The sequence below is a fragment of the Paramisgurnus dabryanus genome, chromosome 11 (genome assembly GCF_030506205.2).
Source record: "Paramisgurnus dabryanus chromosome 11, PD_genome_1.1, whole genome shotgun sequence".
In the NCBI taxonomy this organism is placed as follows: Eukaryota; Metazoa; Chordata; class Actinopteri; order Cypriniformes; family Cobitidae; genus Paramisgurnus; species Paramisgurnus dabryanus.
In genome coordinates, this window is record NC_133347.1 from 5745603 (window position 1) to 5771805 (window position 26203).

Genomic DNA, 26203 nt, shown 5'->3' on the forward strand with positions numbered 1-26203 from the left:
GTTCATACTTGTTTTTACTAGTTCTTGTTTAATCTTTATACAATACAATACAGCTGTACATTATGTTATATTCTTCATCTTCACAATTGTTTTAATGAACTTAAAGATTTGATAAACATGGTTACAAGACACTCAGATATTTTAAAAACAGGAGGTCATACTTTCCCAAACACTAGTTTTGATAAAAGAACATAAAATTGAACTTAAGATGACACGATGATCCAATAAGTTAATTCTACATATGAAAAAAACGCATCAAGTCTCATGTAAGCACATATTTAATCCACTGGACAGCAGCAAGTTTCATCTCTCTTTAATTAGTTAATAACACAAGCGACTCCACCAATCAGGACCTCCAGAAGCCAGGATCCAGCTGACCCTTGGGAGAAGGGATCTGCTGAGTTCTTAAAGATGTCTATGTTAAAGAAGACATACAAAACAAGCATTAAGTACTGCAGTGTGCTGTAGTTATTAAAGGTCTATAATGTATACATTTATCTGACAGCTTCTTCTACACATAATGTTGCTCACCTCTAGAAACTGCTTGAGTCTGGTTACAGAGCCCATCTGACCAGAGCTGGTGACCGCTTCAATTCTGAGGAAATCAGGTGCTTTAGTTTCGTTGTTAGGACACACAGGCCTCAGTCACACCTATGGCTGGTTGCATACACTTCTAGAACTATTCTAAAAACTAGCTTTTTTTCTTCGAGACACATAAAGATAGATTGGTCTAATTTAAACCAAATAGTAAGACTGATTATCCTAAACTAATTGCTAGGTGGTCAGACTACTTCTTAAGACACATACCTAACTTACCAGCTATGTCTATGCAACAGGCCCATTAATATCTGGCTTTAATGCAGAGTCTCATGTGACAACTTACTGTATTTCTATCCTTTTCTGAAGCTAATCATCTTAAAGGATTAGTCCATTTTCTTAAAAAATCCAGATAATTTACTTACCACCATGTCATCTAAAATGTTGATGTCTTTCTTTGTTCAGTCGAGAAAAAATTATGTTTTTTGAGGAAAACATTCCAGGATTTTTCTCATTTAAATGGACTTTAATGGAGCCCAACACTTAACAGTTTTAATGCAGTTTAAAATTGCAGTTTCAAAGGACTCTAAACGATCTCAAATGAGGCATAAGGGTCTTATCTAGCGAAACGATTGTCATTTTTAGTAAGAAAAATAAAAAATATGCACTTTTAAACCACAACTTCTTGTCTTACTTTGGTCCTGTGACGCGCCAGCGCGACCTCACGCAATACGTCATTACATCAAGAGGTTACGGATGATGTATGCAAAACTACGCCCCAGTGTTTACAAGTGTGGAGAAAGAGGACCGTTCCGACATTGTTGTATGTGGAATGATACTAATTAATGTCTTTGTGTCAGTTTATTGTTTAAAATGGTCCGCAAATGTGCGTTTCATATATGTAACCAGGGCTTAAAAACGAAAAAAATTATCAATCGTTTCACTCCGAGCAGAATCGATATTTTAACGTTTCCGTTTTTACGTTCCTCATTGAACATTTACGTTCCGAAAACGGTTTACTTAGAAAAAATACCGGTTAATAACGTTATTTTAATTCAGGCTATACTTGAACAAATGCATGCATACAGACTAATTTTCACACAAAAATAATAACATAACACATGATATAACTAAACTTCAACATTTCATTAATTGTTAAAACCACAAAAGAAAAACCTGCTTTAATTTTAAGTATAAACAGCTGAAAAAAACGACCCGTTTTATGCTGGTCTTTTACTGGTTGAAACCGCAGCATACTCTGCTGGATGTTTACGTTAAATGTGCCTCTGTAAGTTACCTCAGTGATTCCCGGCTACTGTACCCCTTCCCCACATCCTTCAATATTGCAGACAGACTTGTTAAGACAGCTTGTCGTAAGAAAAATAATAACGAAAAGGAATTTCTTGGTGGCGACTCATCTAAAAAGTAATTGACAGTGGTATAAGTCCCCATGGCTTTTTTGAGTTACAGTTTGCATCTTCATATTTCCAATCAAGTTTTAACTTAAACATACCTCTGAACATTTGATGGGTAGCTTGGTGGTTATTTAAGACAAATGCTATCGGGCCGGAGACTCGATGACTGCGGCGCGGGCATTTCACTTACGCTATGTGTCAAAGTCACTCACGCTTGATGCATCAAAGTCACATGTTGTACTGTTCAATTCATGATTGGTCACTGATAAAGTACAATATTAAAGAAAACGATAAAATAACGTTATTAACCGGTTAATGGTAATTTTAAATAAACGTTTCTGTTCAGAACAATTAAAATTGATTTTGTTTTCGTTTTCGTTTTTGTTCCTGTTAAAATTTCGTTCGTTTCCGGTTTTCGTTTTCGTTCCTTGAACCGGTTCAGAGCCCTGTATGTAACACAACCTTTCGACGTCATTACACAATTACGTGAAGTCGCGCTGGCGCGTCACACAACCAGATGAAGATGAGAAGTTGTGGTTTAAAAGTGATTTTTTTTTTCTGTCAAAAAATGACAATCGTTTCGCTAGATAAGACCCTTATGCCTCATTTGAGATCGTTTAGAGTCCTCTGAAACTGCAATTTTAAACTGCATTAAAACTGTTTAGTGTTGGGGTCCATTAAAATGAGAAAAATCCTGCAATGTTTTCCTCAAAAAACATAATTTCTTCTCGACTGAACAAAGAAAGACATAACCATTTTGGATGACTGGTGGTGAGTAAATTATCTGGATTTTTATTTTTTGAAAATTGACTAATCCTTTAAGTTATTATACTAAAGAATCCGTTTACATTTGGGTAGTGAATGTACAATTTCACTTTTATAAATTATAAGTTTGTGTTTAGTATATTTCTATATATAATAAATAAATTTCCTTATTAAACATCAGAAATAAATACCTTGGAAAGTATTTCTCCTTAATAAGCAATAACAGCTTCCAGAACTGGCCCTGATATTGCTTCATTAGGGCATTTCCACAAACCTGCACAGAAAAATATTTCAAAAAGAACACTTACAAAAACTGACCTGTAAACTATATGTATATTTATATGCAGAAGAGAAATTCACCTCCAGAAAGTCGAAAAGAATTGTGGCTGTGACATCAGCAAGCGGCTCCATGTTGAGAATTTGTGCCAACCAGCGCCAGCCATGATTTAACCCATGAGGATGAGGCTGCACAACATCAGCACAAACATCAATCAGACATTCAACTTCTCACAGTCACATGTATTATTAATTAACGTTTAAGTACACACACCCCTTGTTTGTTATAAGGCCATTTTAACTGGATTATCGCCGCGTACAGACGAATCATTCCTGACATCCTCTTCAGAAAACTGTCCTGCTCCTCCACTTTAGAGTCATCCACACGGTATCCCAGAATTCTGTTGTGCACAGTAAAAAAAATGTATGCGTATTATTATGAAGCAGTGTTTCCCATACATAGGCTCTACTTGGGCGCTGCGCCCAGGTAAATTGCGACCCACCCAGGTAAAAAAAAATCACTTTACGAATTTCCGTATTTTCTGAACTCGACTGGATGACCCGTGTTTTGGAGAGAGAGAGAGAGAGCGCGCGCGAAAGAGAGAGCGCGAGAGGGAGAGCGCGAGAGAGAGCGTCGGGTGACCGTGAAGATGATGCACGCGTCATAAACTCATCATCCAGCGCGGCAAACTGGATCAACTGCAGCAGCACATACGGAGCAGCCAGGGAACACACTGCGACCAAAATGGTCGCATATGCTTATGTGCATATGTGTTTATAGCATCTAAGTTGGCTTCATTTTGCGTGCAAGCACGTTGTGTCTCTCCGGTTGAGTGTCCGTTCACGTGCTCTGTTTCTCAATGAATTGGGCGCGACGCGAAGCAACCTCAGTGTCACATTGTATCCTTTCATGTTTCTAAACTTGAGCAGAGTTTTACCATTAGAGGTCTTTCTTCACTGAGGACGCGGGACCCGTACGGTTCCGGGTTTATATTTTAAATGGTCAGATGGGTCCGGGTCGGTCCTAGTTCATTACTTCGGGTCCCAAGTCTGATTAATATTGTGTGTAAAACCCGAGTCGATCGGAGAACGGCCGTGAGCGCTACCGCGCTAAAGCTCGAGTGCTGTTTTAGCGTGCCTCCGGTTTCTATGGCGATAGCAACTGGCTCTTGTCACGACCACGCGCCGCTTCATTTTCTTTATCCCATTTTTTAATAATCTTACTATTAATAGACAATATCTTTACTAAAATCTAAACAGTTTGCACAGAGATTGTAGCAAAAAGCAGTGCTAATACTGAATGAGCAAAGCTCTAGCTGACTCAGGATATAAAAAACGCAAAGCTGTAATGTAAAGTCCGTCATCGGGACAGCAAGTAGACTTTTAAATCTGAAATAATTAGTGGATTAAGCTTTTTTTAATCGGCAAAAGAGAAATAGAAAGCAGAAGCAGTAAAAGTGCCTATCTTATAGAAGTTATTAACATTATAACATCAGTCACATTTATAATCTATAGACCTGCACTGTCTATATAGGCTATAGTATACATAGTATTGTATATAATTGAGTTTGATAAAAGGGGTCATCAAATTGCTTCATATATCAGTGCAAAAACATAAAGTGTTTTCGTGGTGCTTTGACAAACAGTGTCAGCTTTGTTTATGGCAAGAAAAGTTTGGGGTGGTTAGATTAATGAACTATAATGTGAAATTAATATGAATGTTTTATAAATCAAAGTATTGTGTTGTGTCACACATTATTAGTTCTTTGTTACATGTATAGTAGACCATTTTTTGTCGGTGGATAATAATGATTGCCCTTTTCACCAGCTACCACCACAAGTAAATTTCAGATCTGTGGGAAACACTGTGAAGATTGATATTATCTCAAGATAATGAAATAATCACAACAAATAAGTAAAGCAAACAAGTGCATATGCAACTAAAGCCAAATACACAAAGCGTACGGGAATGAAGCGAAATACATAAATTGACGCTCAACTTTTAAATTTTACACAGCTTTTTTAAAATGGATGTGATGTCTTGGTCTAATCTGTGTGTACACAGACATACCAAAAGCAGAATGTGACATCACATCCTGTGAATAAGGGACCAATTTATACTGAAAACAAGTTCTGCCCTTTCAGCACAAAAAGAAGTAGCTCAGTAAACACTCACCTCTGATAGTCCTCAACAGACATGCCTTCTTTCATGGGTGGGTAGTACGGAACGGCATACGGGCACATCTTATGGAGGTGGGCAAGTATGAGTTTTCCAACTATGGGATGGAGTTCCCACACACCTGACGCCACAACAGCAATGGGGAATGCTGCTAAATGATTGGACGCCACTTCTTCTTCACCTTGTTTCTGCAAATGTTTAGTACATTCATTTATTTACTTACTTATATTTCCCTTTAATCTTAAAAACTGAAACTTCAAATGGCAGTAGTCGTATAAGTTGATACTGACCAAAATTTTTATTAAACATTCAATATAACACACTAGTGTTATATAATAGGTATTTCCCCTTAACTGTGTGGGTTTCTTTTTTTTTATGGTGGGCACGGGGGAGGATATTTTGGGAGGTGGTGGTGGGCGCACAGCGGTGGGTGGCCATGGGCTTCCATGGTAGGAATAAAAAAAATATGATGGAACTTCTTACCATCATTTAATAAAATATTTTCTAAGTCATTTATCCAAATACTTACAAAATATTTTTTTCCTACTATGGAGGTCTATGGTCGCTTGCTGCTATGTGTTTGCCATCATTTCTCAGGGTATCTTCTTTTGTGTTCGTCGGAGGAGGGGGATGCGTGCGGGTTTGGAGCAGCGTGGGGATGGGTGGATGGTGGCAGGGTTTTTCATTTTGAAGTGAATTATCTTTACGTCAAGTCACTTTTACTCCTGTTTTATTCTTTTTTACATTTTAAACTGTTTTTATTAAAATCACATTTATTTTTTTTATTGTTATTTTAAATTCTCATGTATCTTTGTTTTTATTGTGATGTTATCGTGTATCTCTTATTTTTACATTTTCTTTTTTATATATTGTTTTCTCATTTCTGTGTAAAGCACTTTGAATGATCTCAGTGTATGAAATGTGCTATACAAATAAACTTGCCTTGCCTTAACTAATGCTGTCCCGTAAGCGGGACACCCGAGTTTACTTCAATATTTGCCAACATTCTTATTTTTAAAAGTCTGATAGGTCTAAGCTGTAGTGTTCGCTGACAAGCGTAGTGGCCGCCCACTAAATATATACTTTAATGCATTATTTTTTACTTATTAGAATAAATTTAAACTGTTTTTATTTAATATTTTCACCTCCAGACACTTCCGTGAAAACTTTAAAGCGTAACTAAACCCCTGGTCAGAGCCTGACTCCGCCCACTGGCAATATTTGAAAAATGCAAGAAAAGTGGGCAGACCCCAACGGAGATAGAGGGGACGAACTAAGTGTGTGGTGAGATCGCAACACGGGCGTGGTGAGCTTGAACCTGCTTACGTCACGAGTCATTTTTTGGACCCAACATCCAACAGGAAAATTCAACTGCAGTAGCCACCGTTTAACCTGAAGAGGGCAGCACTCAGACGTTTTTACACCATATATTGTATTATTGAAACACTTTATATCCAAATGTCAAAAAACTTACTAAAATCAATGAACAGCACTAATAAAGCCCCATTCTTACAGATCAATAACTAAAAAAAGTTGGTTTAGGGTTTAGTTACTCTTTAAAGTGTCTTCTTTAAAACAAGACCAAGATTAGGCTTCTAGACCAAAAAAAATGCCAAAGTTATATACATTTGAAAGTGTCGCCTTTTCACCCTTTCAAATGTTTTTTAAGATAAGAAAAAGTGTGTTTTTTCATTTTCAAGTCAAATCCTTACCACAAACTTTTCTGCAAGTTTATAATTGACAAACTCTTGCCCATGTGGATGCTGGGAAGCACACACTTGCTTTCCACCGGACGCCACCGTGCGTCCTGACAGCAGTTTATCAATCTTCTCAAAGATTTCCTTCAGCTGAGAGCCTGAACACAAAGCGGAGTACATCAACCTCAGAAAAATAAACAAAAAACAAACAAAACTTTGTGCTGTTCACTTCACTTTATCTCACCTGATCTCGATCCGATCTGGCTCACGGGTATTGTGGCAGCCTTTTGGAGCTCCATTTTTAATTTCTTCGTCTGCACGTTTTTATTATAAGAAAACAAACTTAATACACTTCAAAAATACCTCATCCAATAAGATGCACAGCACTGGATGTCTAACCTGCATATCTTTACTGTTGAGATCCTCAAAAGATTGAGCACACTGATTCGCAAACTCCTGCAGCCCGATGTACCATTTTAAAGTGCTGTCATCTGCTCTCAACTGCAGGCCTGTAGAGTAGATGAAGACATTTGCTCATCTTAAAGCAACAGGTCTGGAAACGATCATACATGCTCCGATTTATCTTTCTCACCCTCACGCTTGGTCTTCTCTTTAGCGGACAGCGCTGCAGTCTTCTTCTTCTGCTCCTCTTGCTGGGCTTCTAGCTCAGCCTGCCTCTTCCTCTTCTCCTCCTCCTCCTCTTCCTTCTTCATCCGTTCTGCAGCCTGTGCCACTTCTTCATGCAGAGATCTGACCAGCGACCTCATAACCTGTAGCGCTCGCTCCGCCACATTCATGTCCTCCACGTTTGGAAACTGACCCTGTATAACACAGACAACTAGGCTTTTAATGCTCTTCTTTTTTTACAATGAGCAGTCAAACAAAACAAAACTTTTAGTCATACTAAAAAACAACAACTCAGTAATCATTAAGAAGAATCAGAAGTAATGTCAACTCACCTCAGCAGTGGTTCGCACCACTTCAGACACCTGTGAGCAGAGCTGGTTGCCGCGGGTGATGTAGGAGGCGTGGTCAGGGGCGGGGCCTGTCTGTGTGGGCAAAGCTGGTTGTAAGAGTTGGTTGAGCTGCAGCACTTCTTCTTGAATGGCGTTAAGCGCTCGGAGTCTCTCTCTGCCCTCCGTCTGTCTCTGACGTTCAAGCTCCGCCTCCCGTAGGCGCTGTTGCTCCGCCTCTCTCAAGCGCAGGTTCAGGATCTGTGATAAAATAGATGCAGGTCATTAAAACCTACCGGAAATCTGGAGATAATTCAATTGCCAGCACATCACTAAAAGCAGGGATAGACAATATGGACTGTCACTTGCCCGATCGGGCACGAAAGTTGATCATGTGAACGTGTTTTAGGCTTTACCAGTTTAAATATCCAAGCAAAGACGACATAAAAGAGTTTTGTGTGCGTGCCCTGAAAGCCACGTCACGGGGTTAAACTAAGTTTTGTATCCTTGAATGGACATGTTTACACAAAATTCACTCAAAATGCCAGGAGCACCTTTGTAAACATTATCAGTTCTAGCTTAAGTGAATGTGAAGTTCACATGTGTAACAGTATAATGAATCCATGAATCCAGTTTTTGGCGTCATAACATTATTTATTAAGAATAAATGGGTCAGAAATAATAAAAACAATAATTAGGTCTTACGTTTTTGTGCTTTTTTTGTGGTGGGGCCAGAGCAAGTTTTGTCAGGGCACGTACATTTTGAACCACTGGCCTAACTGGGCCAGCACAGAAAATCTTTAGCGATTAAACCCGACAAGTATTACACTATAAGAGAAAATTATGTTCTGTGGTTATTATTCCAAAAATGTTACTGAAAGATGTTCCCGAAACATCCTTTAAATGGGAATGATCTAAACACTCACCTTCATTCTGTGTTTATGTTCCTCTCGCAGTTTCTCTTGACGGCCGAGACTCTCCTGTGTCCTTTAAAAACAATACAAAAACTCTTTATATGCTCCGACACAGTTAAATACAGCCGTTACCATTTTAGCCTTGGATAAGGGTCAATGGACATTTATTTGTTGCGTTTAGTGCTGCTTCACGATTTATGCGACTAATCATTTGCAGAATAAAAGTTTACATAATATATGTGGGTGTACTGTGTATAATAATTATGTATAAATACACACAACACACACACATGTATATAATTAAGAAACATTTGCATTTGTATATACATGTTTATATTTATATATAATTTATATTATATTATTTATATTTTTTCTTAAAATTAAACATGTATTTGTGTGTATTTATATATATATATATTTTATATATTATATATATATAATTATTATACATGGTACACACACATATATTATGTAAACAAAAACTTTTATCCTGCAAATGATTAGTCTTTACGATTAGAATTACATTGAGTTACATGCTCTGATGAGAGTCTGGTGCTGGCAACATCTGGATCACGGGTTTGATTCCAAAATAACACATGTAAAAGAGAAAGCATGAGAGGGGCAGAGGTCACTTACTCTTTCTCCATCATGTCCCGCATGCTCTGATACTCCTGCCTTTGCTTCAGCGCCATGAGTTCATCCAATCGCTTCAGCTGCTCGGACCCTCGGCTGGCCACTGTTGCCACGAGACGCTCCTGCTGTTCCTGCCTGAGGCTCAACTCCACCTGAGAGACAGCGAGAAATAAACAGAAAGAAAGAGAGACATATTTTATATTTATAAAGTGACATATAAAGTGGCCTCAAATCAATTTTTAACACATTAGTCACACTTAATACTGCATAGCAGTTTAGTACTAAACAAAATCCTTCTTTCTCTAGTCTAGCAGTCAGATGAAGCGTTAAGAGTGAGTTACCTTTGCTTTGGCCCTGTGTTTCTCTTCACACATGCGGATGCATCCTGCCATCTGTGTGGCTCTGGGTGACAGGACGGAGATCACCGGAGCGGAGTTGATGCTTTCTGCAGAACTGACAGCGATGGCACAATAATCGGTTTCATCCTGTTTATCCTCTGTGTTCTGACATCAAAATAAATAAAAAAAATCAATTTTGGAGTTGTGCATGCACAAAAAGATCACAGTGTCAAAATGATCTCCTGACTCTTTAAATGAATAATTTACTTGCATTGGGAGTGCATCACATGAGTGGTTATTTTAACTTTTTTCACTCTTATATCTCAGTATCGGCTCATACATTTGTACTTCTGTCTGTCTGTCGTGAATGAATCCTTGTGCTAAATATAAATGTTTAGAACCAAATCATTTTCATATTTCAGAAGTGACAGTCTTGTGTAGAAACGATCATGTCACCTTCTCATCTTTCTCTTCAATAAGGATTGAAGCTGCAGGTGGAGAGGTGGGGGGTGAAAAGAGCCTGGGGCTGATGGGAGCCGAACCACACAATAAAACATCTTCTAAAACACAATGACTCGTATCACGAACAGAAGAACCCAGAGAGCAGCGGCTCTTCAATCGGGGTCCAGGACTCAGTTTTTTCAGAATCTGTCCTGATAGAGGGGACAGACTTGAGACCTCAATACAGCCTGACAGGATATCCTGAAATAAAGATGGGGTGTGTTTAAAGACATTAATAAAATAGAGACAGCAGGATAATGAAGACAGGCAGATTGTATCTGCGGACTTAAATAGTGCTTTAAAAGTACATTATTATATTGTTGTAAACTGGTTTGTATTTTGGCCCAAGCTTTAGGAGCTCACTGAGAGCATTGTGAACATACTATGTTTATTATAAACATACGATGCTAAAAATGTTAGCATGTCAAAAAAAGCAACATCACGGTACATGGCAAAAACACAACAATAATAATCAAGTGATAAAAATTATATTAGCCTTAAAAATAACGTAACTTTCTGTTAATAGATTCGTTGTTAGGAAATATAGTTTGAAAGTAAAGACGCAAGCTGGTCTAACCTCTCCCTTATCCAGCCAGTCCGGACTGTATTTGAGTTTCCCTTTCGGAGAGTTTTTCAAAGCATCTAAAGTTTCCCATCGCAGATTTTCAGAGTGCATTCTGGAGACATAAATGTGAGATTTATTCCACTAAACACACGAGAGTATCTGAAACTACAAACACCGCAAGGGCTCTGCGCAAAACAACCCGCCGGTGTTAATTTCCACTTCCGCCTGAGCAAACTACAAAATAAAAGTTCGGATGACAAATTAAAAAACTACGAGAGTCGTTTGATTATATACAAAATAATATAGAAATAACACTTAACACAGACATTAAACTTAAATTTCAACAGATTCAGATTATAGTTTGATAATAAATGTAGTAGTGAGGTCAGTGTGAATTTATTTATTAATGTCAGTAGGTGGCAGTGGTGTAACGTCATATCCAGCGCACTCAACAAAAGACATCAAAGAAGAGAGATAAGTATGGACGGGTCACAGTCACAGTGGAGGGTACGTTTAAAACCATCTGTATATTTCCTGCAGAAAATGTAAATTAATTCTCTTAATCGTGCTTTCATTGGCATATATTGTGTTTATTGTACATATAATAAGCTTGAAGCTGTCACAAGTTGACGTCACATTAATGAATGTGACATGAATTAAAAGTGTTTTCAGGTTTTCATATGCGGATAATGTAAACATAGAAAACTCTACCTAGAAGGACAATAGTTTTGCATTTTTTGGAAATGTATTATGTACCAGGGTATTGTAGAAAATATAGCATTTGATTACCATAAATACCATTGCATCATGTAATCATTCAATAGCATGGTAAAAATAATATCACTCTGGATACTATCAAGTGTTATTATACAGACACACACACCTTTCATTCATTTATTTATTTAAACAGGTTAAAACCTACTCACTTTTACAAAAGGTGAGCTGGCTAAGAGAGCAGCATATATATATATATATATATATATATATATATATATATATATTTACCACAAATAAAATGCAACAGAATCATAAAGCACACCCCATGGTAAAATAATTTGATAGTATTTAAATTCATTTAGGGAACATGGACAACTTAAATATATATTGTAAATACAACTGCAGATGTCTTAAATGGCATATCACATTTTATTTTACATTTAACCTATATAAGTAAAATATATTTCACTATATACATTAAAGTCACATTCAGTAGGGTTTGTTTTTGTGTTCATTTGTATTAATTTGTAATGTATTGCTTTGGTTGTGTTTGAAAACAGCCACCACGTGCCTGTGAAGTCTACTGGAGTGAATTCAAGCACTGTAAGAGTCTATTGAACAGATTTCATCAGTACTACACACATGGCAAAGCTCCAGACTGTCAGCAGTGGAAAGAGGATTTTAATTCCTGTAAAGAGTGGGAAAAAAATCAAAGCGCACATTTTAGGGTGAGTGTTTTTAGGGTTGTTTTACTAGACTCTTGCTTTGATTGCACTCATTCATCCATCTCTCATATCTTCAGGAATCTCTTCAGCAGAGCGAGAGGAAGCGTGTGGCCGAGCAGAAGAAGTTCTCTCCAGTCTGGGAGCTCCGTCAGACTCCTCCAGCTGACTGGCATCTGCCACTCAACCAGGGCAAACCACAGGACTCTTAAACACACATTGCAGAATACATCAGACTATTGATGATTGTCATATACAATAAATCCATGAAGAAAGTTTCCTGCAGATGTCAGGATTCTTCTTTTCTGCGTTTTCTGATTTACTGTTCTGTTGCACTTCTTTAAATCTGAGGTCCACACAGAAAAATGCAGAGCAGCTTACAGTCAAATATAATAAATTATGGAAGCTTTTAACCTCCTAAGAAATACGTTTACATTACATTTTTTTGTTGTTTGCACCATAATACTTAATTTGGTGTAACTGAAACCTGTTGTACACAAATGTGGACAATTACACTGCTTCATGTTCATATTTATTGGTTCTTCTTAACCCAAATAGCTGGAAGAAATCTAAAATGCAAGCCAAACCAAACCTCGGGAAAAATAAATATTAGATTATGTTTTGTTTTGTCATTATGAATCTTTGCATAAAACCAAAGAACGGCTTTATTTAATCCAGAATATGTCTGTGAAGTTTCAGTTCAAAATACCACAGTAAGTCAGTGGCTGTGGGCGGGGCTTTATCGGTGTGACATCACATTGACAAGAATATCAAAACAGCATGTCTAATGCGTTGGTTTAATGTGGATTTACAAGAAGAGGGTGGATAATTTTTATTGTAGGGTTGTTGTGTTCACACACTGCCAACACACATTTATGTCCAAACATAAACACCTTGTAAAAGTGTATTTTGCATAAAATGTACCCTTTAATGCCAGTACAATTGTTCATGTTAGTTCATTGTGCATTAACTTATGTCAATCGTTGTAATTTTTCATTTAGTAAATGCTGAAATACATTTTCTGAAATTAAAGTAAAAAAAAACATTGAGATTAGTGAAAAAAGACTTTTAATTTTTTTAAAGATCTATTCCAGATATTAACCAACTGTGTCTGTGTGGGCTGTCCCACACTGGGTGTTAACAAATATTTATTTATGTAAAAAAAGAGATTTTATGAAATGCATAAAGAACAATAACAGATATTTTGGCTGTAAATAAGCACAACTACACATGAATAAAGTTGTTCATTCTCACAGTCCTGTTTTCTTTAATGTTTTGATAAATCTTCTCCAGCTGTTCTTCATCAGTCATGTTGACACTGGTTTATCTGAAGAGCCCAGTCCTTATTTTGTTCAATAAACCTTACACACCTAATACACCCCTCATTGTGTGTATACTCTTGTAATGTCATTGTATTTGCCATCTGGGGCTTCATAGTTTGGAAATGAGGGTGTGTAGCAGGGACCCTGATGCTGGAAAGGGAACAGATCAGTATCTGGTTTGATCGCTGCTTTGTAAAGATCTTCTGATTCAATCTTCAGCTCTTCCAGTGCCTGCCTCTGGGCCTCCAGCGCCTCCTCAATAACAGCCATTTCAGTCTGGTGCTGGGAGTATTTATATCTGGACCATTGTTTAAGAAGCAGGGCTCTGCGCTCACTCTCTTCAAATGACAGTTTAGGACCCTCTCGGACCCTGAAGCACATAAAGAATGAAGTTTATTAACTGTTTATTTTGAGGTAAAGCTTTACAAGACAGGGTTATACACCACTAGCAAAACTTTTTTTATTATTTTACTTTTAAATAAACTCAGGAATAAAGCAGATGTGACTCAGGGTTAAAAAGACATCAACCTAGAGTTTGGTTAAGTTGGAAAAACTTCTTTGTGTCAATTGTACCTGGTTTCATCAAGACATTTAGCAGGTGTGACAAAATCTTCAATGGGAATCAGTTCTGGTGGAACTCTCTCTAATTTTTTCAGTTTCTTCTTCAGACGTTCTTTCATCATAAGCTCTCGCCGTGGATCCACCTTTTTCTTCTTCTTCGGCTCTGCTCTGTTGAGTACATCAGGCATACAGGTCAACAAATATGACTTAACTAAAATACCATAAACACACCACACAATAGCGCTGCAGTTATTGTTACTCATACAAAACATAATGGGCCCTATTTTAACGATCTAAGCGCATTGTCTAAAGCGCACAGCGCAACGTCTAAATGGGCGTGTCCAAATCCACTTTTGCTAATTTAACGACGGGAAAAATGGTTTTGCGCCGAGCGCATGGTCGAAAAGGGTAGGTCCTATTGTAGTGGGAGTATTTTGGGCGTAACGTGCAGTAAACCAATGAGAGTCACAGCTCTCATCCCCTTTAAAAGCCAGTTGCGCTGGCGCTATGTCTAATCCCTATTTAGATGACGGACTTTGTAAACTGAAAAACTAAGCGGAGGAAGAAGATCCCCAGTTTAAGATTAATGTTAAATAATTGTGTTGTTTTTCACTTGTATTGAAATTGTTATTTTTTTATTAAAACCTTTAAAACCCGTTTTCTTTTAGTCATGGAAGTAAAAAGCAGGCTTGTAATTGCTTTAAATGTATGGCTATCCAATATCAAAAAATAATTTACAAGTATGTAAGATAAGCTTTGTACTCTAAAAATACTTTATTTGTAACAAACAGGAGATAAAGAATTTACAAACGGCTCTCCTCACGTTTCAGCACTTTGGACTTTGGAGTTTTTTTAAGCATTACTTAAAAATGTTTCTCATCCCACCATATCCACAGGTACAGAGTAATCATATACAATAAATCCGTGAGGTGGCATTAAAAAAAAATATTTAAAAACATGCAAGATGCATTTGTTTAAAGCAAAGCATTTATTTATTTACCAGGCTGCAGGTGAAGCAGCTCTTTGCGCCTTCTAACGTCTCATAATTAGTCCTCATTTATGTCCAAGAGACTCAATGATAATCTTTTACATTCAATCCTTTAATCTTTCATATTTAAAAGCATTTTTGTGCTGCTGCGCATTCATGTACCTTGTGATAAGCAAACCCGCGTTGTCCTCCCGTGTATAGGCGCATTTTACTAATGCGCTCTTTAAATAACATAAAACACATTGCGCCATTGACTTTAGACTTTAGACCAGGTTTTTGTTGGTCAATGGCGTAGTCTATTTTAGTTGCCTCAAAATAGCAACGCGCCAACAATGCGCCTGAACACACCTCGTTTTCAGACCAGAACGCCCATGGGCGCAAAAGGGGGCGCAAATGCATTTGCTATTTAAACAACGCGGCGCTAAACGTGAAAATTAGGGTGGAAACTAGCGAAAGACACTTGCGTCGCGCATTGCGCTGCATTGCGCCGGGTGTAAGATAGAGCCCAATGTATTAATATGAGATCCTCATACAGTGTAAAACAATAAATTCATTTAAAATATTTTTTTAACAATTATTACAAAACTTTATCAATATTTTCCAAAAAACGTGGCACTACTATCTACCCTAACCCTACACTATTACTTTACCATGGTAATGCAACAAACCTTTTCTTAGTTTAACGTAAGTGCAATACCCAAAGTATTAACAGAAACTGTGCTTACCATAGTAATTATTGTAAGGAAAATAGTGTTAACTATACTAACCTTAATGGTGCAGAGGTTTTTATAGTAAGGATTGATGTAAACCAGGGACTCTGTCTGCCAGAAGACAGCACAGGACGGCAGCTGTAACACAGAATATTATCAACGTGACCTCTATGAGAAATCAACAATATTTTCTCGTGCACATGAATGTAAAATAATTTACATACCATGTTTGACTCGATATGACTCGACACACAATCCCAGCCATATTTACAAAAACATCAATTTAATATGCATCAGCAGCGATGTGATTATTAAACTGTCTTCACAGCTTCCGGTGAACAATGTGGATCTGTAGCTGTAGGTCAGAATAACCTACCGTTTGCTTTTCCATCAGCACTTTCCAAATTTATCGTATCACTAATTCCTGTAATAAAACGCCAAATGTATACAATAATAAAAAAGTATTATACGAAAGTATTTGTGTAATGGGTGACGTTATTTTATATAATCTAATATTTGACGAATAAGTCGAATGTTGTGATGTGAATGTTGTGCTGTGTGTTAAGTGGGTGAAAGTTCACGCGCGGTGTGTCTCTGCAGTCACTCGAATCAAACGATCAATATTATAGTCAACATCACTATGGCTCTCTTAAGAGGTAAATTAACTTTATATATTTTATCTTTAAATGCGTTACATGTAATTGCTTAGATTTTTTGTTTGTTATTTTGTATGTTTTTGTTTTATGCCGCTTGCTCTTGAACTTCAAAGTCACAAGTGTTTTTTATTTAAGTTTAATTCTTTCTGCATGCAAATTGCATTTCTTATATTTTCACGAGATCACAGCTGTAATTCGTCAACTTATTATTAAGAGGGAAATGTAAGCCTAAATCTTTAAATGAATATTATATTAGATACAAATAATAAAACTGCGTCATTAATTGAACCAACTCCAGCATCAATCAATAGAAGCGTGTTCGTGATACTAGAAGTAGGGTAAAGGGGATTTCATTGACACATTACATAATCATCTTTATAGTAGGTACACACACACACACACACACACACACACACACACACACACACACACACACACACACACACACACACACACACACACACACACACACATATAGTCTTTTATACTGCAATCCATTGCATGAGTGTTTAAACTGCTGTCTCCTCTTTACTCTTATTCAGGTGTGTTCATAGTCTCTGCTAAGAGGACACCGTTTGGCACATATGGAGGTGTGCTGAGGGATCACAGTGCTACAGATCTGGCTGAACATGCTGCTAAAGCTGCTCTTTCAGCTGGGAATGTGGCACCAGAGCTGGTCAACAGTGTCATTATGGGAAACGTCATGCAGGTGAGAGAGTAACTGACACCTCTAAACAACACAGGGCCACAAGATATGCAGAAAGCAAAATATTACAAATGTGCATACGCAATATGCATTTCATCATATGGGCATCAGAACCTTACACTGTACAATACAATGTAAAAATACAAATACTTTTGTAATATGTTGCAAAAATTAATAAAAAAAATATGCTATACGTATACGGTCATGGAAACCATTCATACTGGTTATTTTTCTTCAGTCTGGTCATTTTCCTTGAACATGTCTCTCTCTTTTTCATTCAGAGTTCTGCAGATGCCCCCTATATCGCACGGCACGTGGGTCTGCGGTGTGGCGTACCGATACCAGTGCCAGCGCTGACTGTAAACCGTCTCTGTGGGTCAGGATTCCAATCTATAATCAGTGGAGCACAGGCAAGATCCAGATTAAACTGAAAGCGCTTGAACATTTCTGCATGTGAATATAATGCTGAGTTGTTTATCGGTTGTGTGATGTTGTGTAGGAGATCTGCCTTAAAGAGTCAGAGGTCGTCCTGTGCGGAGGGTCAGAGAGCATGAGTCAAGCTCCTTACGCTGTCAGGAACATCCGCTTCGGAACCAAGTTCGGAGTTGATTTGAAGGTAAAATTATAAAATGTAAGTTCCAGTAATGATAAAGGTCGGTGATCAGAATAAATAACATTAGTGTTTGTGAATCAGCTGGAAGACACACTGTGGGCAGGACTGACAGATCTACACGTCAAGATCCCAATGGGCATCACAGCAGAAAACCTGGCAGAGAAATACCAGATCACACGTGAGGACTGTGACCAATACGCCTATAAGACACAACAGAGGTGGAAGGCAGGTGAGTGTGTCAACCTGAGGCTAAACATCAAAACACCAGACCAGTACTGACACATCTCTCTCTATCTCTTTAATGCAGCTAATGATGCTGGCTATTACAGCGCTGAGATTGCACCCATCGATGTGAAAGCCAAGAAAGGCAAAGTGGCCATGACGCAAGATGAACACCCCCGCCCACAGACCACACTGGAGCAGATGGCAAAGCTCCCCACTGTCTTCAAGAAAGGTGGAACAGTCACTGCTGCCAATGCTTCAGTGGGTATAACGGTTTTAGACCAAATGTTAACAATTACTTTATCATTATTGTGTAGTTTACATGCCTTTTCTATTGTTGGCTTCTCTTATAGGGTGTGTCTGATGGGGCCGCCGCTGTGGTCATAGCCAGTGAGTACGCTCTTAAAGCACACAACCTCAAACCATTGGCTAGAATTGTGGCCTATCATAGCTCAGGCTGTGATCCGAGCATCATGGGAATTGGTGAGAGTTCAATTTACCGACTTATTTGTCTGTTCTCATCAGGGAAAGTTTATAGATATTTATTAAATGACATCATATTTTGCATGTACATCAGGGCCTGTACCTGCCATCACAGAAGCGCTGAAGAAGGCTGGCCTTTCACTCAAAGACATGGACCTGGTGGAGGTAGATTGAGTTGCATTGGAGCTCCTGCTGTCTGTCAGAAGTGTGCACCAGATGATACAGATAATGATGTGTGTCTCTGTCTGGCAGGTGAATGAAGCGTTTGCACCTCAGTATCTGGCAGTGGCGAAGGCTTTAGGGTTAGACCCTGAGAAGAGCAACGTTAATGGAGGTGCCATCGCCGTCGGACACCCGCTCGGAGCATCTGGATCGAGAATCACTGGACACCTCGCTCATGAGCTGAGGTACAGACCTGTCACACTTCCAATGCAACACACATTTATATATTAATTTAATTAATGTGGCATCAAAACTGACCGTACCCTATTTTCCGGACTATAAAGCGCTCCGTAGCATAAGTCGCATCAGTCAAAAATGCCTTTTGAAGAGGAAAAAACATATATAAGTTGCAGTGGACTATACGTCGCGTTTATTTAGAAAATAATTTCACAAAATCCAAGCCGAAGAACAGACATTCACATCAGTTCCAGGAACTGCCAAACTATGAAAAAAATGCGACATATAGTATGGAAAATACGGTAATTTAATTATCTAGTTGATTATCCCAAAATGGTTTGGAATGTCATTTATAGCAACAGGTGATCATTTTAGAATATATAATCCTTACTGTGTATTATTAGTACAAGCAATCATGTGATGAGTGCATATCTCTCTGCTTTCAGGAGGCGAGGTGGAAAGTATGCAGTTGGCTCAGCTTGCATTGGTGGCGGTCAGGGCATCGCCATCATCCTGGAAAACATGAACTAAGACAAAATAACACACACTTACTGAATAAACACAAAAACAAGTCATGCACCAGTGTATACCATCCCAAGTAAAAAATAAATCCTCAGGACAGAGAAAGTGGTAGAAAAATAGACTCACATACGGTTAATTATGCAACTATAAAATGTTTTATAACATGACTTGTTAAAGCGAGATGAGAATCTGATGGAAAGTAACGTTGGTATGTTCAGATGTTGATAATGTAATGTGCCTTGCTCTTCTTTTGCCTGTGAAATATTCACTCCACTGTGTCACAACACAAACTCTATCGTAGTTATGTTCTTTTGTAAAGAATCTTGTCGGTATAAAATATTGGCTTGACATCTTGACTAGCGTGAGCCTTGATTGTTCTTATCAATGAATAAAAAGCTGTAAAACTTTCATTTCTGTAATATTACTCATTTATTTGTTAAAGGTGCATGTAGATTTAATATTTTGTGCATTCTGTAATGTGCAATGCTGCAGGGTTATTATTGTAAAAGGGATAGTTCACCCAAAATTGAAAATTCATCATTTATTTACCCTTAGTTGTTACATTTCTTTGTTCTCCTGAACACTAAGAAAGATATTTTGAGCAATTTCTGTAATCAAACTGTAACCATTGACTTTCAGATTATTTTGTTTTCCTTCTGCACTGCAAAAAATGATAAAAAAAAAATGTCTTAGTATTTTTGTCTTGTTTTCAGTAAAAATATCTAAAAATTCTTTAATTAAGATGATTTTTCCTGATGAGCAAAACGAACCAAGAAAATAATTCTAGTTTTTAGACAAAAAAAATAAAAAAATTAAAGTGATTTTGTGCAAAACAAACAAAAAAAATTTGCCAATGGGGTAAGCAAATAAATCTTGAAAATTTTTCTTAAACACTTAATTCAAGAAAATTTGCATACCCCATTGGCAGATTTTTTTGCTTGTTTTATGCACAAAATCACAAATTTGATATTTTTGGTCTAGAAACTAGACTTATTTTCTTTGCTCATCAAGAAAAAGCATCTTAATTTAAGAATTTTTAGATATTTTAACTGAAAACAAGTGTATACATTTTTTGCAGTGTATGGAAATAGTGCTTCAGCTTCCTGTTTGATTGCAAATTTCTTACTTTGTGTTCAGCAAAAAAGAAGTTTATACAGGTTAAAAAAGACATGGGTGAATAAATGATGACAGAATTTTTTATTTTTGGGTGAACTATCCTTTTGACTAAAGCTGCTTTTAAATTAAATGTATTTTTAATTAAAATAACATAAAATATAGGAAAACATATCATTAGAAATGGTGCCATAGCAAAACACTGTAACTGAAGAATCAAAATGATTAACTAAAATAAATGTGTAGTAATAATAATGTGGAAAAAATAATAGAAAACAAATATGTAAAGGGTGACCAGTAGCTGTGATTTATGACAAAAAAAATTTAAATTACGAAATATGGAGATGCAAGTTTATTCTGACCGACAGCAATTATAAGTCCTTATATATAATAACGTTAGTTAATAGTATTGCACATGCTTCTCTTTCTAACTAGTAAACGGATTCCATTGTGATAGTAACCTTATATACAAATGTTTATTTAAATCATAGCAAATATTTTCTGTGGTAAAACTCATGTATGTAGACTTAGTGTGTAGCAGGTAAATAGTTTATCACAATTAATATGTTTGTACTTGCAAAAATTTGCAAATATCAAAGGTTTCTAATTAGGGTAATTTCGGAACCATCCGTGTAATGTAGATATACAAAACACTGTGTTTGTTTATAAATTAAGAAAGAAAAAATTATATAATGAATTGTTGAATCAAAAATGGAATAATAAATGATAAAATACATTTCTTTTAAAGATTTAGCCAAAAAAAAAAAAACTATGATTGAAATAGCATAAAAATGAATACGGGTCATTTTAGACATTTAAAAAAATAAAAAAATAAAAAAAACTGATTCACTTGTTGGTCGTTTAGGGGCGCTCACATCCAAAATGATGTTTTGTTTTTTTAACATGATGTTAGAAAGCGCGTGCGTCTTTAAGACCAGAGTGACGGAAGTAGACGCGCGAGCGTAACACGTCACACTATATATACGTCAAATGCCCGGATGTCGGTCTTTTTTTCTAGCTGAAGGTAATTGTGGCTTCCATGTCTGATTTGTCCAAACGCAATCTATATTAATCTGGTCAATCCGTGCTTTATTTTTGATTATGGATAACATGTGAACGCACTGTGAAATGTTTAACACCAGTAGATGTGATTATTGTGCGCGTGTTGTATGCTTTAGCTTAGATTATTCCCGATCTGTACGCGGTTATCGTTTAGGCCTGATGCAGACGTAATGTGAGCTGATATGAACGCTTGTGTGTTTTTACTTACAATAAAAAGACGTTACAAACATGTGAACAGTTGTCAATAAAATGCCGTGTTTATTGGAAGCTCTGTAATGACGTTTTGTAGTTTATAACTGTGTTTGTGTGTGTGTGTTTAGCCGGTTAGCTGCGTTACAGCAGGTCACGTTGAGTCAGTGCAGCCTCATGCTACACAAGTTAATGTAAATGAATGATTGAGCATGTTAACTGGTAATGAAATGACAGATTTGGTTTATTAGTTTCATAAATCTTTAATATGTAAATGTGTGTCCATTCAGCTGGTAAGAGAGTAACTGTTATATTTAATGTACAGTACTAGTAATAAACTATCCTACAGTAGAGTTATGCAAGACTTTAGGTTAGTTTTGCCTCTGCTGCAGAACACGAAAGATGAAACCATGTCTGTATTTAATGCATATCTGAACACTTGTTTTAAAACATTCAGATGGCTGAGGGCGATAAGAAGAAGGCTGCCCGTAAGCATCACGGGAGCCGAAACCCGGTTCTGGCCCGGGGCATTGGCCGATATTCCCGGTCAGCCATGTATTCCCGCCGTGCCATGTACAAGAGGAAGACTAAAGCTCCTGTGACAAAGGTGAGCGTCTGCAGTTCAAGAAGTGTCATTTAACTTTGCACCACTTCAAAATTAGACTTCATTATCACTCACTGAACGTGTAAAATTTTCCAGTATTAGAACAGAAGTATGCTTCGTGTTTTCAGATTGAAAAGAAGCTTAAGGTGAAACCAATTAAGGAGAAGAAGCCCATGACTGCCATCAAGACTGTCGGTGGAGACAAAAATGGAGGCACCCGTGTCGTCAGACTGCGCAAAATGGTGAGTAGAAAAATAGTAATCTGTCCCAGTATCCAGGATGAAACTTTAACAAGAGTTGGAAAGCGTGATCTTGCATATATTTATCGGCTTTACTTTTGTGTGTCCAGCCCCGTTATTACCCCACAGAGGATGTGCCCCGTAAGCTTTTGAGTCACGGCAAAAAACCTTTCAGTCGCCACGTCAGAAGACTTCGCAAAACCATCACCCCTGGAACGGTGCTTATCCTCCTGACCGGACGCCATCGTGGAAAGGTACATATATTGGTGTTTTGTGGTTTCCAGTACGTGTCCCCTCTCTGTGAAATCCAGGCTAAAGTCTTATGTTGCGTTCAGACCAGCTGCGGTAGAGGCGTCAAGTGCGAGTGATTTCAATGTTAAGTCATTGTAAAGAACTGTTGACGCTTGTCTGGAGGTCTCGCGGTGCTAATGAGGCGTTTAGCTCGGTGCGGTTGGCGTTGTTTTTTTTAAGTAATTTTTTGGGCCATTTTTGCCTTTATTGGATAGAAAGTAATTAAGAAAATGACAAGAAAGTATAGGGTGAAGAGAGGGGTATGGGATTGGCAAAGGACCTCGAGCCGGGATTCGAACTCGGGTCGCCAGAAGTGCGTCTGCACCATGTGTCGGAGCACCGTCCACTAAACCAGTGGTTCCCAAATCCAGTCCTCGGGACCCCTCTCCCAGCATGTTTTAGATGTCTCCTTATATGAAACACCTGATTCCACTCATCAGGCTAGGCTGGAAGGAGCCTGATGAGTGGAATCAGGTGTTTCATATAAGGAGACATCTAAAACATGCTGGGAGGGGGGTCCCGAGGACTGGATTTGGGAACCACTGCACTAAACCATCGGCTCCGACGCGAATGTCGCGAATTGAGCGTTGCTACGGTTGAAAATTTTGAACTTTGGACTGAAAACGTGCCGCGTTAACCAATCAGGTGCTTACTCTAGTAGTGACGTGATTACAGAAAGCGAGTGGAGTCGCAGAAGCCTCTCCCAAGACGGGAATTTCTATGTGAATGTCTCGATGACTAGAATTTCATGCGCGAATGAAGCAAGTCAACTCAAAATGTTAAAGCGGCAAACTAGACGCGAATTTGACGCCTCAAACGTGGCTGGTGTGAACCCATGGTTATAATCTTAGGATGTGATGAGGAGCATCAAAGAATGATTTCATTTGTTGATTTTAATCTTTAACATGACCTTACTGGGATTTTATATTCACACAAACTTCTTTATGTGGGATGATTTTTATAGAAAACTAAATCACAAAAAATACTTAAGATGGGTTTTCCCAAGCAAGCTCGCATTGTGACGTTATGCCCAGACAATGTCACCTGCTTTGATTAGCAATAGCATTTAAAGGAAAATACCACCGTTTTCAATATTTTACGATGTTGTTACCTCAACTTAGATAAATTAATACATCCCTATCTTTTTTCAATGCGTGCACTTTTAATCTTTGTACATCTTTGTATTTAGCCTAGCCCCATTCATTCCTTAGGCTCCAAACAGGGATGAATTTAGAAGCCACCAAACACTTCCATGTTTTCCCTATTTAAAGACTGTTACATGAGTAGTTACACAAGTATGGTGGCACAAATTAAAACTTTTGTTTGGAGCCATAGGAATGAATGGGGCTAGGCTAAATGCTACTACATTCAAGAAGCGCTGTACAAAGATTAAAAGTGCATGCATTAAAAAAGGGAGGTATGTATTAATTAATCGAAGCTTTGGTAAAAACAGTAAAATATTGAAAAACGGTGGTGTTTTCCTTTAACACATAAATACATTTTTATAGCTCTGCAAACAAATGGGCTCAGCTGTTTAAATGGTTTCACTTAAACTTGAGTAAAAATAACACTGCATACTTTTATAACCAACAGCTTCTGAATGTCTTTAAACAAAGCAAACAGTACTGCATATACATTAATATACACTGACGAACACCTGTAGGTCCGTTATCACAGCACTGCATCCACATGACGAATGAAACTCCTACATGCATAACAGACCTGCGGACCTGTACGCGGTCTTCCCACACATACACTTGTTAACTGTTTATCTACACTTTATTGTGCAGAATTAGGTTAACAAATTGCACTTGATATTTGCATTGCAAAAGGTTCTTATTAGAAACTGAAATGGGAGTTTTTAATGCTATCTGTTTCTTTACAGCGTGTGGTCTTCCTTAAGCAGCTGGGAAGTGGTCTCCTCCTTGTTACTGGTAAGCCAGTTTCTTCCTGCATTGTCATTTACAATTAAATTATTTTTTTTCTTTCATAATCAGTCTTCATTCTAAATCTGTATCTGTTTGCTCATTGAGTGAATAATTTCTGATCTTTCACAGGTCCTCTGGCTCTCAACCGGGTTCCCTTGCGCAGAGCTCACCAGAAGTTTTGCATTGCCACCGCTACCAAAGTGGACATCTCTGGGCTGAAAGTCCCCAAGACATTGACTGATGCTTACTTCAAGAAGAAGAAGCTGAGGAAACCCAAGCACCAGGAGGGAGAGATCTTTGACACAGAGAAGGAGGTAAATCAAGTAGTTCTTCCATCATGTGTCCTATAATAACAGATTGTAACAAACGTACTGCCTGATGTGAGCGACGTGGTACTAAGCATTCCCTTTGTTTTGTAGAAGTACCAGCTGACAGAGGAACGAAAGGAAGTTCAGAAAGCTGTGGACTCTCAGCTTCTTCCTCTGATCAAGAAGGTTCCCCAGCTGAAGGGATACTTGCGCTCCCAATTCTTCCTGTCTAATGGAGTTTATCCCCATAAACTGGTTTTCTAAGATGCGAATAAAAGTCTGTTTACCCAGTTCATTCTCCCAGACTCATTTTTGGTTTGCACGTGTGAAATTCTTTAAGGGGATATTTTAGAAGACTAAGAAATCTTTTGTGTCTCCAGAGGAGGGTTGAGCGGGGCACAAACTAACACGGGGTTAATTGTAACACAGCTACTTAACATATTTATACAGGGCAGAGCAATATGTGCTTTTGATCTTTTTCTCTTAGTGTCAGAAGATCTCCTGTGAATGTGAAGGTTTTTAAGTGTTTTGGTTAAGATAATGTAGTGTTTTTGAGGCATTCAATTTTTTCTGATTTCTGAGTTGGGTGTGTAAGTTACCAAATCCAACCTTATATTATTTTAATCACTGTCTTGTTACCTAATACATAACACAATTTTGAAACATGTCAGCCAGTCCTAGTAACTGATAGCTGGGATTGAAAACATTTTTACACTGCGGGGTTAGTTGTCACACGGTGTTACAGCTAAACCTTCACAATGAAATAAACAATTTAAATATTATTAATCATGATAACTGTTAATGCAATATCATGGGAAATAATTCACAATTATAATTTTTTGTCTTAATTGTGCAGCCCTTTCAAAATCTTTCTATGCATTGATCCTTAATCAAAGGATGGTTAGATGAAGGATCATGAATGGATGGGTGAATGTGTGGATATCTATTTTAGGCAGATATATAAACAATATCCACCTTTAGTATATAGACAATTTTATTGAATTAGCAGGCGTTATAACAAACCCTCTGTTTATTACAATTAACCCCACCTATGGTGTAAGTTGTAATGTTTGCA

General features: G+C 37.7%; 5 protein-coding genes across 5 annotated transcripts; 3 read left to right on the forward strand and 2 right to left on the reverse strand.

Moving 5' to 3' along the window:
- Positions 1-260: 260 nt before the first annotated feature.
- gle1 (GLE1 RNA export mediator) lies at positions 261-10991 on the reverse strand. Its single transcript, XM_065248301.1, has 16 exons — positions 10786-10991; positions 10164-10409; positions 9711-9872; positions 9373-9521; positions 8749-8809; positions 7829-8083; positions 7462-7690; positions 7269-7378; positions 7114-7183; positions 6885-7027; positions 5170-5360; positions 3268-3394; positions 3078-3182; positions 2909-2991; positions 532-595; positions 261-415 (listed from the first exon to the last, which is right to left on the reverse strand). Exons 1-16 carry the CDS (start codon positions 10882-10884, stop codon positions 347-349), a joined length of 2163 nt encoding a protein of 720 aa, XP_065104373.1. The 5' UTR covers positions 10885-10991; the 3' UTR covers positions 261-346.
- A 196-nt stretch (positions 10992-11187) lies between these two features.
- On the forward strand, positions 11188-13367 carry c11h22orf39 (chromosome 11 C22orf39 homolog). Its single transcript, XM_065248307.1, has 3 exons — positions 11188-11280; positions 12051-12218; positions 12293-13367. Exons 1-3 carry the CDS (start codon positions 11254-11256, stop codon positions 12422-12424), a joined length of 327 nt encoding a protein of 108 aa, XP_065104379.1. The 5' UTR covers positions 11188-11253; the 3' UTR covers positions 12425-13367.
- Positions 13264-16174, reverse strand: mrpl40 (mitochondrial ribosomal protein L40). Its single transcript, XM_065248305.1, has 4 exons — positions 16018-16174; positions 15851-15931; positions 14108-14263; positions 13264-13904 (listed from the first exon to the last, which is right to left on the reverse strand). Exons 1-4 carry the CDS (start codon positions 16056-16058, stop codon positions 13595-13597), a joined length of 588 nt encoding a protein of 195 aa, XP_065104377.1. The 5' UTR covers positions 16059-16174; the 3' UTR covers positions 13264-13594.
- Positions 16175-16320: 146 nt separating this feature from the next.
- acaa2 (acetyl-CoA acyltransferase 2) lies at positions 16321-19802 on the forward strand. The gene is made up of 10 exons (XM_065248304.1): positions 16321-16449; positions 16992-17158; positions 17437-17565; positions 17655-17771; positions 17850-17997; positions 18076-18251; positions 18344-18473; positions 18568-18638; positions 18726-18880; positions 19319-19802. Exons 1-10 carry the CDS (start codon positions 16434-16436, stop codon positions 19401-19403), a joined length of 1194 nt encoding a protein of 397 aa, XP_065104376.1. The 5' UTR covers positions 16321-16433; the 3' UTR covers positions 19404-19802.
- A 2391-nt stretch (positions 19803-22193) lies between these two features.
- Positions 22194-25418, forward strand: rpl6 (ribosomal protein L6). The gene is made up of 6 exons (XM_065248308.2): positions 22194-22365; positions 22491-22604; positions 22712-22855; positions 24778-24826; positions 24950-25134; positions 25240-25418. The coding sequence occupies exons 1-6, from the start codon at positions 22216-22218 to the stop codon at positions 25390-25392; spliced, it is 795 nt and encodes a 264-aa protein (XP_065104380.1). The 5' UTR covers positions 22194-22215; the 3' UTR covers positions 25393-25418.
- Positions 25419-26203: the final 785 nt, after the last annotated feature.

Excerpts from the sequence above, each read along its gene's own strand:
- c11h22orf39 (XM_065248307.1), top strand. The coding sequence starts at position 11,254 with ATGGACGGGTCACAGTCACAGTGGAGG. Across the intron at positions 11,281-12,050 it reads GGTCACAGTCACAGTGGAGG|CCACCACGTGCCTGTGAAGT; the intron begins GTACGTTTAAAA and ends GTTTGAAAACAG. Across the intron at positions 12,219-12,292 it reads ATCAAAGCGCACATTTTAGG|GAATCTCTTCAGCAGAGCGA; the intron begins GTGAGTGTTTTT and ends TCATATCTTCAG.
- gle1 (XM_065248301.1), bottom strand. The coding sequence starts at position 10,884 with ATGCACTCTGAAAATCTGCGATGGGAAACTTTAGATGCTTTGAAAAAC. Across the intron at positions 10,410-10,785 it reads ACTGGCTGGATAAGGGAGAG|GATATCCTGTCAGGCTGTAT; the intron begins GTTAGACCAGCT and ends TCTTTATTTCAG. Across the intron at positions 2,992-3,077 it reads TTCTTTTCGACTTTCTGGAG|GTTTGTGGAAATGCCCTAAT; the intron begins GTGAATTTCTCT and ends TTTTCTGTGCAG.
- rpl6 (XM_065248308.2), top strand. The coding sequence starts at position 22,216 with ATGGCTGAGGGCGATAAGAAGAAGGCTGCCCGTAAGCATCACGGGAGC. Across the intron at positions 22,605-22,711 it reads TCGTCAGACTGCGCAAAATG|CCCCGTTATTACCCCACAGA; the intron begins GTGAGTAGAAAA and ends TTGTGTGTCCAG. Across the intron at positions 25,135-25,239 it reads TCTTTGACACAGAGAAGGAG|AAGTACCAGCTGACAGAGGA; the intron begins GTAAATCAAGTA and ends TTTGTTTTGTAG.
- mrpl40 (XM_065248305.1), bottom strand. The coding sequence starts at position 16,058 with ATGGCTGGGATTGTGTGTCGAGTCATATCGAGTCAAACATG. Across the intron at positions 15,932-16,017 it reads GTCATATCGAGTCAAACATG|CTGCCGTCCTGTGCTGTCTT; the intron begins GTATGTAAATTA and ends TCTGTGTTACAG. Across the intron at positions 13,905-14,107 it reads AAATGTCTTGATGAAACCAG|GGTCCGAGAGGGTCCTAAAC; the intron begins GTACAATTGACA and ends TATGTGCTTCAG.
- acaa2 (XM_065248304.1), top strand. Across the intron at positions 17,998-18,075 it reads ACAACAGAGGTGGAAGGCAG|CTAATGATGCTGGCTATTAC; the intron begins GTGAGTGTGTCA and ends TCTTTAATGCAG. Across the intron at positions 18,881-19,318 it reads CACCTCGCTCATGAGCTGAG|GAGGCGAGGTGGAAAGTATG; the intron begins GTACAGACCTGT and ends CTCTGCTTTCAG.